This window comes from Coturnix japonica, chromosome 4 (genome assembly GCF_001577835.2).
Source record: "Coturnix japonica isolate 7356 chromosome 4, Coturnix japonica 2.1, whole genome shotgun sequence".
NCBI classification, from domain to species: Eukaryota; Metazoa; Chordata; class Aves; order Galliformes; family Phasianidae; genus Coturnix; species Coturnix japonica.
Window position 1 is genome coordinate 52,662,889 of NC_029519.1, and position 14,523 is coordinate 52,677,411.

General features: G+C 42.7%; 1 protein-coding gene across 2 annotated transcripts in view; it reads right to left on the reverse strand.

Annotated features, from left to right (window-relative positions):
• Positions 1-889: 889 nt before the first annotated feature.
• Positions 890-14,523, reverse strand: part of UNC5C (unc-5 netrin receptor C) — a 234,020-nt gene continuing 220,386 nt past the window's right edge. For both annotated transcript variants that reach the window (XM_015862012.2, XM_015862013.1), the window contains 5 exons: positions 13,799-14,032; positions 9,894-10,043; positions 9,413-9,577; positions 7,549-7,727; positions 890-7,330 (listed from right to left, as the gene is read on the reverse strand). In XM_015862012.2, the coding sequence (XP_015717498.1) occupies positions 7,165-7,330; positions 7,549-7,727; positions 9,413-9,577; positions 9,894-10,043; positions 13,799-14,032 (894 nt within the window). In that variant the 3' untranslated portion in view covers positions 890-7,164. The remainder of the gene's footprint in view (positions 7,331-7,548; positions 7,728-9,412; positions 9,578-9,893; positions 10,044-13,798; positions 14,033-14,523) is intronic.

The window sequence follows — 14,523 nt, forward strand, 5'->3', positions numbered from 1 at the left end:
CATGTATCATTCAGCTCATTGTTTATGAGCATGTAATTACCTTGCTGGTTATTTTCTGACAGTCTGTAAAGAGCATTTTTCGTCGAGCTGTACTCAGCCCATGCCTCCATGCTGTACCTTGTCCTGTGGTGGCACAGCTGGCTCTGTTCACATGATGTGATCACTGCCATTTGTACTTCCCTATCAGCTCTGCCTATGGGTCGGCAAGCTTTTCATGTTCAGCTTTTTGGGGTAGTACCAGGCTCCATTATATATATATTTTTCCCTCTGTGCTAGTTTCCTGGCTATTATTTAGCCTTGGACCTTGTTACTTGTATCTTCTGTAGTTCAGGTGACAGTGGGACTGTCCTGCTTCCATTCATGCTTGTCAGTCATGCTACTGACTCCTGCTGAAAGTGAAACTTATCTTCCTTGTGCCTTTTGCTATGAGGAAAGGAGAGCTGAATTTCCACCTATAAATGCAGAAACATCTGGAGCAGAGCTCTCAGAAGTCTCAGGAATAATACCTAGAGATGGGGTACTTTATGGAAAAGTGCCTGAGGATAAGGAGGAAACTACTTGGACACTGGTAAGACTGCGGGCTACAGCAGCCTCTATCTGCAGGCATGCCAAAAAACCCCACAGGAATCTCATGTTCAGCAACACATGGATTATCCAAAGTGATTCATCACCAGGTCTCTGGCTATTCTCTGTGGGGAGATGGGATTGAGGTGAGAGCTGGTGTACTTACCAATCCAGCACAGAAGTTGCATCACAAGGAGGTTTTCTGTGCAGAAGCATTTCTTTTGAGCAGTTGGTGGTTGTTGTTGTTTTAATTAAACTAAATCAAAGGCCCCCTTAATCCTTCCAAGCTTCCAGGAACTAGACAATTGAACACAAAGCAGTGGTGTACTTTTTTTCCAGTTGCTTATAAATATAATTTATTACCTGTTTAAAAATTCTTTCTTACACTTTGTACATGTCAGGCTGACAGAATAAATGCAGGCATTTACAAACAGAAGGAAGGAGAAAAAGGGAGGGGGGTAAGAGGCACACTCAGAACTAGTAAACCACACCTCCACTGTACAGCAATACAAATAATGCAATGGCTAGCACTTCTCCAGTAGTAAGTCTTTAGAAAAGGAGTTGCATAGAAGATACAGCAATAGGGAAATCAAAACCAAAATACTTCTCCATGTCTGAATAGCAAAGAAAACAAATCCCACAAACCCTGGCAGAGCTGCAAAGGTGAGAATTGTGAACAGGAGGAAAAAACATAATACATCTCCTCAGCCTGGATCACACAGGGCCCATAAGAAATAGGCCCTCCTTTGACACATTATGAAGGTACAAAAGTAAGTAAAGTACTTTGCATTTTATAAAGGTACAGCCTTTGCATTTTTTCTCTTCAACATTAACAAACAGAACATATGTTATCAAACAAGTTGACCACACGGATATGCCTAAATGGTTATGCCATGACTTCTCAACTGTGTTATGCACCCTGCTTTGACATACAGTATTGGCTTACACTTTAGGGAGTGTTTTTGCAAAGCAGACCTGTAAGATTGATGGGAGAAGACTCTTTTGCTTCTCATTCTTTTTAATTTTGTTTACTTTCCAGGCTGATTTTGCTTTTATTCTTATTGTTTAAGCTCTTAAATTTAATGGCAAGCTGTAGCAGGAGCCAGCTGGCAGTAACCAAAGAGGCTGTGCAAGCTTTTCTCATCTACGGACTATTGTCCTACCAGCTGCAAGCCAGCAGCTGGAGACCAATATGCAAGCCTCTGAGGGGCACCTCACTGCTGTAGGATGCCCCTGAGAGATCATAGGTGACATTCTGCTTCTTCAGGCCATCCAGAAGCTATGTGCCTGCTGTGTCTACAGGATGCTCTTGGAGAAAAGGCCAGGCCCAGGGTGTGGTACACACAGCCATTAATTTCTTTGATAACAGTCAAGGAGACTCAAGTACTATTAAATACACTTAACCAGCATCACAGAAAATGTGGGATACCTATTCAGTGATATAGGTTAGTGGGAACTCTGAGTTATCACTGCTTTTTTATACAATCAGAGCTTATCAAAGGACTTTCAGATAAAGGGATTTTAAGAGTTCAGGGAACATGTGCTAAGCTTAAATAAAGCACAGGTAGGTAAATAAATGGAATGATTCTCTTTCAAGCAAGAAGCTTGACCTACCAAACTTGAGAGCTCACTTCTGTGGCTTTGGTTCAAGCCCAATTCTATTTCTATGCCAGTTTTTAAACAACTGTTCGCTCTTGTTGGTACTGCCTACCATCTGACCTTGCAGTGATGATACAGCACTGAATTTTGACCTTCACCTTCCCAAGAAATAATTGGTCATAAGAGGATGACCGTGACTAACATAAAAGCTAAAAGCCTGCCACACTATATTTCCTTTACTTTCTCTTCTCTGTGTATGTATATACACACACTTTGCATTACTGTTAAGATCCCTCCTCAAAGAATATCAGAAATGCATCCTTCAGCATTTGAAAGTTTGTAATGTACTTCAGTTTAAAAAGTCAAGCTTTCACACACAAGCAAGGAGTGAATTATGGTGGTGAGCCCAAAGTCAATACCTTGTTGGAACCCCTGTGGAAGAAGGGCCAAAGGTTTGGTTTTCATTCGCAACCCATTCATATCTTTGTACTGCCTGATTAAGCAAGCCAGCCTGCAAGCCATTAGTCATTCTGGGGCCAGACAAGAGCCCGAGCAATACCTGAAGAGGCTTCTGAACACTCAGGAAGATAGTTTACAAAGTGCCCTTGGCACAGGAGCAAAAACTCAACAGTATCTTCTTGTTTAAAATTAACCTCTGGGCTGCAGTACCTACTTGGCTAGAGCATACAAGAGTCTAAAGGTCCCCCCCACTCCTTTCCCATACCACCCCACCCCCTAAACAAGAAGAAAAGGAGAACCCAAAACAATTTTAGGTAGCAATACAAGACATTAGGACTGTCCACAGTGATGGGCTTACTGCACATTATAAATAGATTTATTCTACATGTAAGCAACAGAAATAGCAAGAAACCCAAGCAACAGACATGTTTTGCTCTGTATGCATCCCAGACTCCAACATGTCTCATGAGTGTCTGCATTTCTGCCAATGATTTGGGAAAAAAGAGCCTTACTCTCCCAGAGAAGTAAAACTTGACTCAAGACTTGCAGGATTCAATAGAACAGCTCTTGGGTCTTTCACCGTTCAGCATGATACAAGGGATTAATAGATTTAAAAGCAAAAATAAAAGAAACCCCAAACGACTTACTTACCCCATACACTGACAGCGACCTTTGCAAGAACACAACACAAGAAGAACTGAAGAAAATAATGTGAAAAGAACTGTCTCCAACAGCATTTCTAATTCAGAAATCAGAGTTTCCTTGAAGTCTGTAGGGATTTTATATATATATATATATATAATATATATATTATTCATATCACTAGCAATCACTTACTTAACAAAGAGGTGGTATGAAGAATAGCAAAACTGATACAGCACATAGTGGACAACTGAAAGGATAAGCACTTTAAGAAGTAGCAATAAGTGGAAGATAAGAAGCCTGCAGCCATTTCCAAAAACAAATGCGCTCACCTGACATACATAAAATGTTAGAATCAAAGAATTGCTCAGGTTGGAAAAGACCTTGAAGATCATGGAGTCCAACCACAACCTAGACAAATTACTCCTCCACTAAATCATGCTCCTGAGCAAATGTTACTGCGATGTTACAGTGATCTCTAATCATTTGCTCTATCTGCCAAACTGAGCCCAAGCAATGAGACAGCCTTTTCCCAGATGGTGTTTCTCTGGCTAACAGAGCAGCATGGCCTTCCCCTCAGGGTACTGCCCCACAAGATGGCAGTGTGCCCACGCCACACAGCCTTCCACACAACATGGTATAATCTGCAGCCTGCTGGTCTTGCTTCCCACCCTCCTCCTAAGGGGGATGCCACGCAGTCTACTCCCAGGCTGCACAGCACGTTACCAGGCTCTGCCTCAGATGCTGGGAGAAATTAAATAATAATAATAAAAGAGCAAGAAAAGAGCTTTAGTTGGAGAGGGAGCTCATGTGAGCAGTGATGGCAATGAGGTGTGGATCCCTGGAAGAAACAAAAGGCAGCTCACACATTCCCTGCAAAGGCAGATGGAGAACGGGACAGAGAATCTGTCTCGTTTGTGACCACTGCAAGTTTTGAGCAGTCCGTATGGAAGAAGACCAGCTCCATCTCCTGGTGATGGTGATGCCATTGCCCTGTCAGGAAGCAATATCCTTCATTGTCATCCAGTGCAAATCTCCCTCCCAATAAATCCCTTTTACAGCAAAATAATAGAAGGATAATGCCTGAAATTCAGAATATTTTAAGAATATTACTCATCTGTTTTTCTTGAAGAAGATATTGAAAGGGTCAATCAAATAGTTCACACAGAAAGAAGTCTTGAAGTGAACCAGATAACTCTGAGATGCTTCCTCACAAGGCCCAGTAGAAGGGAGCATGCATTTCACACCTATCAAGAGACCACAGCTGGGACTACAAGTGAGCCTAGATAGGTAAAAGAGGAAGAAGCTGAAAGAAAGTCAAGGTCATGCACCTGCCCTGAGAAAGGAGTTCAACAGGAAAAATGCATGGGAAGGGTAAAGCAGGGCACATTAGATACAACTACTTACACCTGATGATAGAACAGGAGGGAAAAAAGGTAAGACTTACAGCTGTAAAAAGATGTAGAAAAAGGGCAGAGCTGTAAGACCTGGTCAAAGCCTTGTGAAGTTGAAAGCAAGATTCCCATTAGCATTTCAGAGCACAATGTAAGAAACAAGGTGGCTGGTTGTGAAAAACACACCCTCAGCATTTCCATGTTCTGGTAGAAAAAGAGAGGATCTCACAAGCAAAATGTGTAGCTTTGAGCTGATAATGAAATTTAAAATTTATGTCCTCAAGTCTCTGGATTTGACTGGAAGTCTGATTTGCATAGTGCTGGCTAACTGCTGAGAAAATGAGTGTTCTGTGATCACTGCTCAGCATGTAAAGAAAGCACCACTGATGTCAGAGAGCTGAGAAATTAAAAAAAAATAAATAAAAATGTCCCAAGCCAATGGAAATGTTAAATGGGGAAAAAGGTCAGATGAAATTTTCCTTTAATTTTGACCAGTGACATTTTCAAGAACGTTACCTTTAAAGGCACACTGTTGAAAGCCTGGAGTAAAATATACAAGATCAAAACAAAACAAAAACACAACAAAAGAGCTCAAGTCTGAGGAAGAACACTAATTGTGAATATATGCATGGGGAGAGGTGGCTGTTGGTGCACAATAGCAATAACCAGGGCCTGGTCTAAACCTGATGGCATGGGAAATAAAGCATTCTTTGCATCAGAAACAGCAGACAAACAGGATTCTAAGTTAAACCTTTGCAATCTTGTGTGCTGTGTTGCATTGAAAGGTCAGTCTTTTCACAGAGCAGAAAATGAAATAGGTTTGCAGTGACAACTGATAAAAACAATAGTTAGGTTTTTTTGCCAGGTTCTCATTCCACCAGCTTGCAGCAGCCAAGAGGGGGGTAGCAGAGGGCTAAATGCACCCAGCAGGCTAACAGGGACCTGTAATGCACTGCCAAGGCAGAGAGGCTACAGGCAAAAAGCTGCAAGGCATGGGGTTACCACTTCACCACTCGAAACCTGTCATGGCTGATGGCTTGGGAAGAGAGAAAGAAATGTGCTGAGTAAGCCTCACCCAGTGGGCACACAAATCAGGAAGTTAGCATCTGCACCTCCATACGCTTGCACTTGTTCTTCTGAACCAGTGGGCTCTGTGTGTCTGGTCTGGGAAACTGGATGGGGTTGGCCAAGCCATTGCAGGTACCTAGGAACCAGATTACTTCTTGGATACTAGCAGATGAGACAGATGCCAAATGCCCCCCCACCCCCACCTCCACCCCCCCACTAGGTGCAGATCACTGTCTTCAGTGAAGTATTACCAGTTTTTATACCCTCTTTGCATCAAGCATTAAGCGCAGCAAGGCTAACATGAGATGACCAACCTTTCTTTGCTAGTGGAGGACTCCAGAAGATGGCTGGAGAAGGGAAGAACAGACAGCATATAGAGAAAAGCTTCTTAGAAAACCTTCAGGAAGAGGATAATAGGTTCAATAAAAACGGGAACAACTTATCCTGCTGCTGACAAAACTACAAATAAAGTAATAATGATAATAATAATAATAATCATTATAATCCTTGCACTAGATACTAATTAGTAAATAATTATCATAGCAAATTCTCTTTTCTTTATTCAGGGTTTTTTTTCTTTTTTCTTTTTGTTTCCCTAACCACTCTGAATTGCATATCCAATCCCACCGTATCACAAAGGGGTAGAAAGGGTCTTGTTACACTTTGAACTGAAAATTGACTCCTACCCTTAGAGTCCCACTGTCTTACGGCCATTTTCCACTGAGGCTCAGTGGGGATCCCTTCGGGGAAGGATGGGAATGGTATGTGTGTTCCTGCTTAGCACCCAGAGTACCTGCTTTCCAGATGCATGCCTCTTAAACACTGATTTTTTTTGTTTGGTTGGTTTTGTGTATTTTTTTTTTACAGGTAGGTCTAGGAAACAGAATAATGACAGGAGGATCATTGTGAGACAATCAATGTTCAGAATTGTAGCCAAAATCTGAATTCACCAGAAAACAATAATCTGAAATAGCCACAACCAACTGTCCACAGCTTTGTCTAGAATGGCTTTGAACAAAAAATATAAAGAGCCATGGACAGACTCCTTACCCCTGTCCAGAATTTGATGTAAACAACATCCATAGAAACTGGGATTGTTAAGAAAGTTTATCCATATATCTGGATAGCAATAAAAAGCGTTTCCTAGGAAACTGTAAAATCCTGTACCAAGCAGTGTACAGCCAAGCCAAGAGGAACATTAGGTTGATTTATATTTTCAAGGTACAACTTTGCATGATTTCTTTTAGATCCTGTGATAATGTACAAGGAGAGCACATGTGAAGGTCAGGGCTGTATATTTTTTCTGTTTGTTTGCTTGCTTTCTTCTCTGAAATGTCTCTTGTGTAACTCATTGGTCTGGGTTTTCATTTCAAACACTTGCAATAACAGGGCATTACCGCTCCCTGTGTCTGTCCTTCCTGTTCATGCCAAGGCTGCATCAGTAATTTCCTTCTGCTGCCAAAGAAATGACGGTTTCGTGTCGTCCCATTTCTTCCAGCACTGCTGCCAGCATGCTCAGGTTGCCATCAGGGAAATTCTGGGCTTCCCAGAGATCCAGGATCACCCCAGTGGGACTTGATTTCGTAGCAAAATAATTTAGGTACCTGCAAAGCCAAAAGGAGATTTGTTTCTTTGAGCTGCACAAACTCATCCCTTTATACCATCCTCATCACCAATCAGAGTGCACATCTACTGTGTGATTAATCTGAGCAGTCTGAAGGTACATATTTTTCTAGTCATCTCAGCAAGGTTTTTCTGAAGCCCCTTTATACCTGCCTCCAAGGGGACTGTGCATTCCCAGTATGTGCAATAACCTTCTCACCTGTCCAGTTTCAGCTTGTGGGCGAGCATCCTCCAGTCATGGCCCCGGGTCTGGGGTGCATCCAGGCTGCTGCAGAGCTTCTGTCTTATTGGGAGGGGGATGCTGAAAGCGTTGGGTCCAACTATCGTTGTGATGCTGCCTGCTGAATCCATGATGGGATAATCAATGCCAGTAGGTTCCTGATGTTGGAAAGAAGGTAAAAGACAAAATAAAATACAGTAGTTCTGTTGCTGAATGCAAAACTGAGAAGGCCTCATAAAACCATCAGGCAACGTCCTGCATTGCAGACTGGTTGTGCCAAACTCACTGCTCCAAGCCACAAGCTGTTGTCTTTGTCTTCCTTCTCATCTAGCAGTATGGGCTGCAGAAGTACTTATATGCTACTGCTGCCACATCCAGGCTCACTGGTGCTGAAGGATCCAGCACTCTATTCCAGCCTTTAGCATCCCAGACTCTTTCCGGCCTTCATTTGGGTTGGGCACGTCACTCAGTGTCAACAACAAGGAGCAATTTTGCCATGGGCTGCCTTAATAACTGAGGCATTATTCACTCCTTCTATTCATCCCTGATGGATGGGATCACTGCACAAGACATGAATATTATCCCATTCCTCCTAAATCTATTACTAGGCCCTATTACACAGAAGCAGCTGAAGATGATTATAGTCTGTATTTGCATTTCATTAAAGTTACTCTCAGTTCTTTCTCTTCTCCGTTTGGTTAAATTAGAGATTACCTCAATGCAGCACTTATTACGGTAATTGTTTATGATACTTGTTTCACCATCTGTCTTTAATGCTGTATAGTCCCCAGCTGAAAATGGAGCTTTACACCCAATCACCAAACAAATGTTATGGGTAATGATGCACACCACCATGGCCCTAAAGTACCAGCAACTTTTATCTGTAACCTCCCAGCCTTTCCCTAAAGCAGCAGCCACTGATGTCTGGGTGCCACGGAACTGTGCAGTAAAAACGTCTCCTCTGCTGCCTTACGTGGCAACTCATTTTCAAGGAGATTTGGAGATTAAACTGATAGTAAATTAGGAAAGTAAATAAATAAATGCAATAAAAAATGAGGATGTGTTTTAGGTTTGCTGTGGGAGGTGGATTAAATTCCTAAATGCATTTTGCCCAACAGTAGTTCTTTATAAAGAGAAAGGAGCAGCCCTTGAGCAGGGTAAGAGCTCATTTACTCTACTTTTCTGACATATGGGACTTATAATGCACTTCTAGTCTGTTGCTCTGTGCTGGCCTAGGAGCAACTAAAGAATGACAGTGAACCACAAAATGAAGACAACAACCAAGATCTAGCAGGCACAAAAGCCACCAACACAAATACTGTTGTCAACACTGCTTCACACCTGAGTGTGTCACCCACCCTCAGCTAAAATTTTTCAGCTATGGCAAAGATGCCTCTAAACTTACAATCCTTTTTCTACTGGAAAATGTCAGTCAGCAAAAGAAAAACTGTCAAAAATAATAGCTGTGATTTGCAGCAGTAGCAAAGTCCGGGAGGACAAGTCTGTTGCAGCTAGACCATCTGGTATTCCCTACCCAGGAGCCAGAACCATGTGGTGCTTCACAAAATGCATTAGGCAATGTTAGGCAAAGAGCTCCCCCATACAGAAAAAGGAATAATCAAGAACACCAATACTGCCCTCATCCCTCCTTGAAGTGGGGTGCTCCATTTCAGATGACATGGTAGAGAGAAAAAACTAAGGGAAAATGCAAGAAGAGATATAAAGCAACAGCTCTCTCTTCTGATGATCTCAACACTCAGGAGGAAACTGGGAAGCACAAATGAATCAGCAATGGGAAAGGTTATAACTCCTTAGCCCTCCCATGTTCCCACACACTTCTTACCTCTGATACCGAGCAGTTGAGCTGGAAGATCTGCCCTTCCCCTTCTACCTGCCGGACGCAGATCTTGCAGACAAGCTCCAGAGTATTGAGGCTGAATCGTTCCAGTGTGAAGGTGCAGTGCAGGTTCCTCTGGCACCCACTCCAGATGTGGTAAAAAGGAATCTCCTGGAGGAGGAAAGAAAAAAAAATAAAAACAAATAAAAATAAAAAGGGAATTGAGTATAAATATCAGTTATTTTCCACAGTCTCTTTTCAGTTGAAGATTGGCTCAGCATCCACATGGCCCTGGGGAGTGGAACACCTTGCGGGACCAGATCTCTGATGCTAAATGGCTGGAAACTGCAAGTTGTGTGCAACTACTATTGCAGATAGTCCAGGGAAAAAATGTCCACAGTTCTGCAGGTTGGTAACTGGTTTTCTTTAAACAGTGAGTCACTGTATTTCTTTAAGGCTCTAGGATCCAATGCTTTGTGATGCTTACCTGGTATTTAGCCAGCAGTTTGCTCTTCCAGAGAGAGTGGGCAATGTCATGAATGGATAATCGCAGGTTGTGGGTACTTCCCTTAAAATGTAAAGTTTTCGGTTCCTCCAACAGCTGCCCACCCATCTGCCGCTCAAGCTGGAGGACCTCCTGCAGTGTAGAGAACACGAGGGGAAAGAGGTCAGGCTGCATTAGGACAGCACCAAGACATCAGCACTGGTCTGCTGGTTCTTCCACACTGACTGCTTCAGATGCTGTAACTACTTGAGAAAATTCACACAGGTGCTACACGAAGTTACATTTCCCTATGAATAGTACTAGTGGATCTAAAGATAATCCTCTTGCCCCCATCACACAGTAGCACCCAGGAGAGATATAGACTCCCTGACTCCTGTGGGAGATGCACCATTACCTGATTCATCCTAGGAGCAGCAATACTAACTACATGCAACAATACTGAATGTAAAGATGTTACATACTGTTTGAATACTGAAATATATTCATCCCCTCCACAGCTCAGCAAACTGGACATCCAATGCATCTTTACTATTTTGTGTCAGAAAGCTCTTGTCTGTGTAGGTACTGCTGGTATGGGACATGTAGATGTGGCTGTCCTGCAGTTAACAGCCTCCTGGCAAACTGATCTATGACAGACTGGGGTACAGGTGCTTACCAAGACTAACCATTGAGTGGGATGGTATCAAAATCAAAGTAAGACACAGTGACTGAGCTTTTTTTATGTACAAATTCAGGGTTACTAAAATACTGAATGTGTAATTAAAAGCTAGTAAACCAATAGCATGGTCATTTTCTGCAGCTAAAAATAAAGATATGCCTCTAACAAACGAGATCACAGTGGACCACAGACTTCAGAGAAACATTCAAATTGTAATTCACATGGAAGAATTCAGTACAAAGGCTGCATAAGCTTCATTGGAAAGAAATACAGCCAAACACAGTCATATTTAATTACAAGAGCAGGCCAAACAAGCAGTCTCATGCAGCCAAAGCCAATCACATGCACAGTGAACACACACAAGGAGCACACGGGCACATGAAAGTGGGCTGCTAGCCCAGGCTAACTAAAGAAGTCTCCTATTAGCTAAGGATGAATCCAGCCACTCTTGTTCGAGTTCACCATCTAGTTAGCACAAAAGAAAAGCCCACAACCCCAGTAAGCCCAGCACCTGAGAGATCTTAAAGCAAAAATGTTTGCTTATCAGCCATTACAGGAAAAGAAAAAGAATCAGGAAACCTTTTAGATTAAGGTTATTCCAATGAGTCAGTTCCAGTGCCCCCTAATTACCTCGTCAAAACATCTAAAGAGCAATCGATAGTAATTATCTGATTACTATAGATCTTCATTATGTCCAAATTACCTCCCTGGAACAACAAGAAGATTGGCAGCACTGTGTGTGCTAATTGCAGGCTCTCGCTCCCCACCCGTGGTCAGACCAGGGTTGCGCAACTGCTGGGGCAAAGATCTCAGCACTGCAGATGCATGCCTGAGATTGATATCCCACCATTAGCAGACACCTCTATTCACTGTAGCTCTGCCAAGTGGGAGACACCAAGCAGCCCACACTTCTCCAATTCAGCTCAGCTAATTAATTCAGAATAAATTCAGAGCCACTACCATCCTTTCCATCACCATTCGCCCCTTGTGAGCCAGGACTCAAGAGAGGGTACTGTATAGGGCATCACTCTATCAGCAGCACCACCAGCACAGCCATGACCTGTGCTGGAAAACAACTTCTTCATTAAAGGAGCACAAGCAAGCAAAGTGTTTTTTTGTTTGTTTGTTTTGGAGAACAGTTATTGCACAGCATGAAGCAGGCTGGAGAAAGCTACCTTGTTGCAGCCTGAAATAGCTTATTTACCCATGACTAGCCCAATGCTCTGCCACTGTCACCACACCTCAATCTCAAAGCCATTCATGAATTAATAGATGGGAATACATCAGCAGGATTTCTTCACAGAGAGGCATGCCCAAGCTAATCTAAGTGCCTTGAAAAGAACGTTAGGGCTCTGTATCCCAGAAATCATTTAATGAGCATTCTACCTGGGCACCATAGCCCCTGATGTGATTCTCCACATGGCCAGAGCACTGGGGCTGTCTGGCTTTGCAGCCCTAATAAACCAACCAAGAAAACGAACTTCATCCCATTCAAGACCATGACCATGCTCAAATTTTTCATTTTGACCTCTCTTTGTTACTACCTTTTCCTTCCCAAAACTGCTTACTTCCATAAAAATGTAATTTATAGCTTCCAAAGAGCTTATGGTCAGGAAATACTTGTGCTAGTCCTGCAAAGCTCAGCTGTCTTGGTCTTGAATACAGTGTACAGTAGCTTGTGTGTAGCCATCTAGTCTTAAAGTGACAAAAAATTGACAATTAAAAAGGATTGATAGGTGCTAGATGACAGCGTTCTTCTGACTTCACAACCCTTTCCTGGCCAAATTACAAGCTTGCTTTGGGGTTCTACCTGCAGCAGAAAACCCAATAATTGGTCCACTCCTCTCCTATAAGTTGATTGCAGCTTCACCCATGAAAGATGGCTTTCAGTTACCCATGCCCTTCCTGATTTCTTCTGCTGTCTCTTCGAATAGGATTAACATTACCCTGCAATGCCTCCCGCAGTCTATTAGAAATAAGCCAATAGCTCTTGAGTATTACCTAATTTGATTGGCCCAGCTCTGACTCAAATCACTATCTGTCCAAGGCTCTGCCCAGTTACTTATTATTCCCTCAGGCTGGATGGACTCCTGGAAAATCGTATTACACAGCACAGGCACCACAGAGCACAGCCATAAAGCCACCATGGCTTTCAAAGCATTTCCTCATGATCAGTACAAATAAATGCTTTCCACTTCTTTGAAGAAAATTTTCTTATTTATAGTGAAAATGCTCCTAGTATCCCACCAACAAAGCTCAGGCAGGGTCTTGGTAGCTGGCAGTATTTTGGATGAAAAGGGATTGTGCCATTTGCAATGATGGAGACCACTGAGCTGAAAAGCAAGAGCATCTCCCTGCCAGCCTCTGGGGTACATGCCCAAACAATTCCCATGCAATGCTGGTATGGCGAACCCATGCATAGCATAAGGATGGCTCTGCATAGAGGCAAGACGTGAACTTGTTCTGCTTCAAAAGAGCATTTGGGAAGTCACATCAGCTATGCTTAAAAAAAAAGAACCTTTTAATAACCTCCATTCTTACACATACAGTTGGAGCTACATATTTTATGAGTGTATCTATTATAGATATTGCCTGTATAAATACACATTTATAAAGAGAAAAAGGAAGCATGTTTATCTATCTGCTCATCTGTATGTGGAGGGAGTCTGTGTGTGTGAGAGAGAACAGCACTATTATGCAGTGAGGGTAAGGTGTACAGTTGCAGTAAGCAACAGCTTTGGCTTATTTTAGTGCTGAACTCCCAGCACAAAATACTACACATAAAGAGGTGTAATGAAGCAGTATGAAAGCAGACAGTGATTAACAGTCCAGAAGCTTCTTTTATCATTATCAACTATTTACAAAGAGGCATTTATATGTTTCCCCATCTCTTGGGAGCTGGCACTTAGCATTAAAAATACATGAATAACGAATGAAGCCTGGCGTACCTTATGGCCCTTTAATAATGCAAAAATCTTAGGATTCAGGATATGATACAGGTAAACAAAGGAAAAAAAAAGGCTAGTGGGTGGAAAACCGCCTGGTACATGTGTGAAATCCCTTTGCAAAGAACAACTTATAGCGTGGGAGGGTTAAACTAAAACAGCAGTTGCTGTCAGGCTCTTCTGATCAGAAAAATAACCTAGGAAAATGAGTACATGTAACAGAATGTCTGGTCACTGCACTGCTGTGACAAGAGAGGAAAAGCAAGCATGAGAGCAACAACCACCTTCAGGGCATCCTGTGTGTCATCGAGGCAGTAGATGCGAATGCTGTATTCCAGTGAGGAGCAGGACAGTGGTCCAAAGATGGCCAGTTTGAGACGTTTGGCTGCTGCTTTGGTGATGGACTGTCCCACCAAGGCGTACGTGCTGAGGGTCTCCGTCAGGATATGGCAGGCCTCTGAGTCCAGCTGGATGTAGCACGGAGTGGTGAAATTTTCCTCCCCAACCACCACTACATCCTAAGGGAGAAAGAGACCATGTTATATCTCCTGATCTCAGAGATGCTGTTCTTTCAGATCTCTTTCAAGCCTCAGTTATGCCCAAAGTCCTTGCTGTCTGCATCTAAGATTAATCAGATAATAAATATGAGCAAACAGCTACCCTTCACTTCCTAAGCATGAAAATAAGGCCTTATAAAAACTTGAGGAAAGGAAGTAACCTCTACAATGGCTAAATGCTACAGCTACAAGAAATATTACCTGCTGCTGTATCGGAATAACCCTCTGTGATGAAACTGCAGGGTGAATGAAAAAATACATACGGCGTGGATGCAAACAGCTCAGAATAAAACATCTCCCCTGCTACCTTCTCCACTAAGCCCCCACACAGCACCCTGCACACAACTCAATGAGCTTTGAGCAGTTTTGAGAGCAAGCAGAATGGAAAGGTCAGCAGTGGATTGTAGCTTCCTCTTGCACAGCTTTCATGCTCCGCATCCCATCTGCTTCAT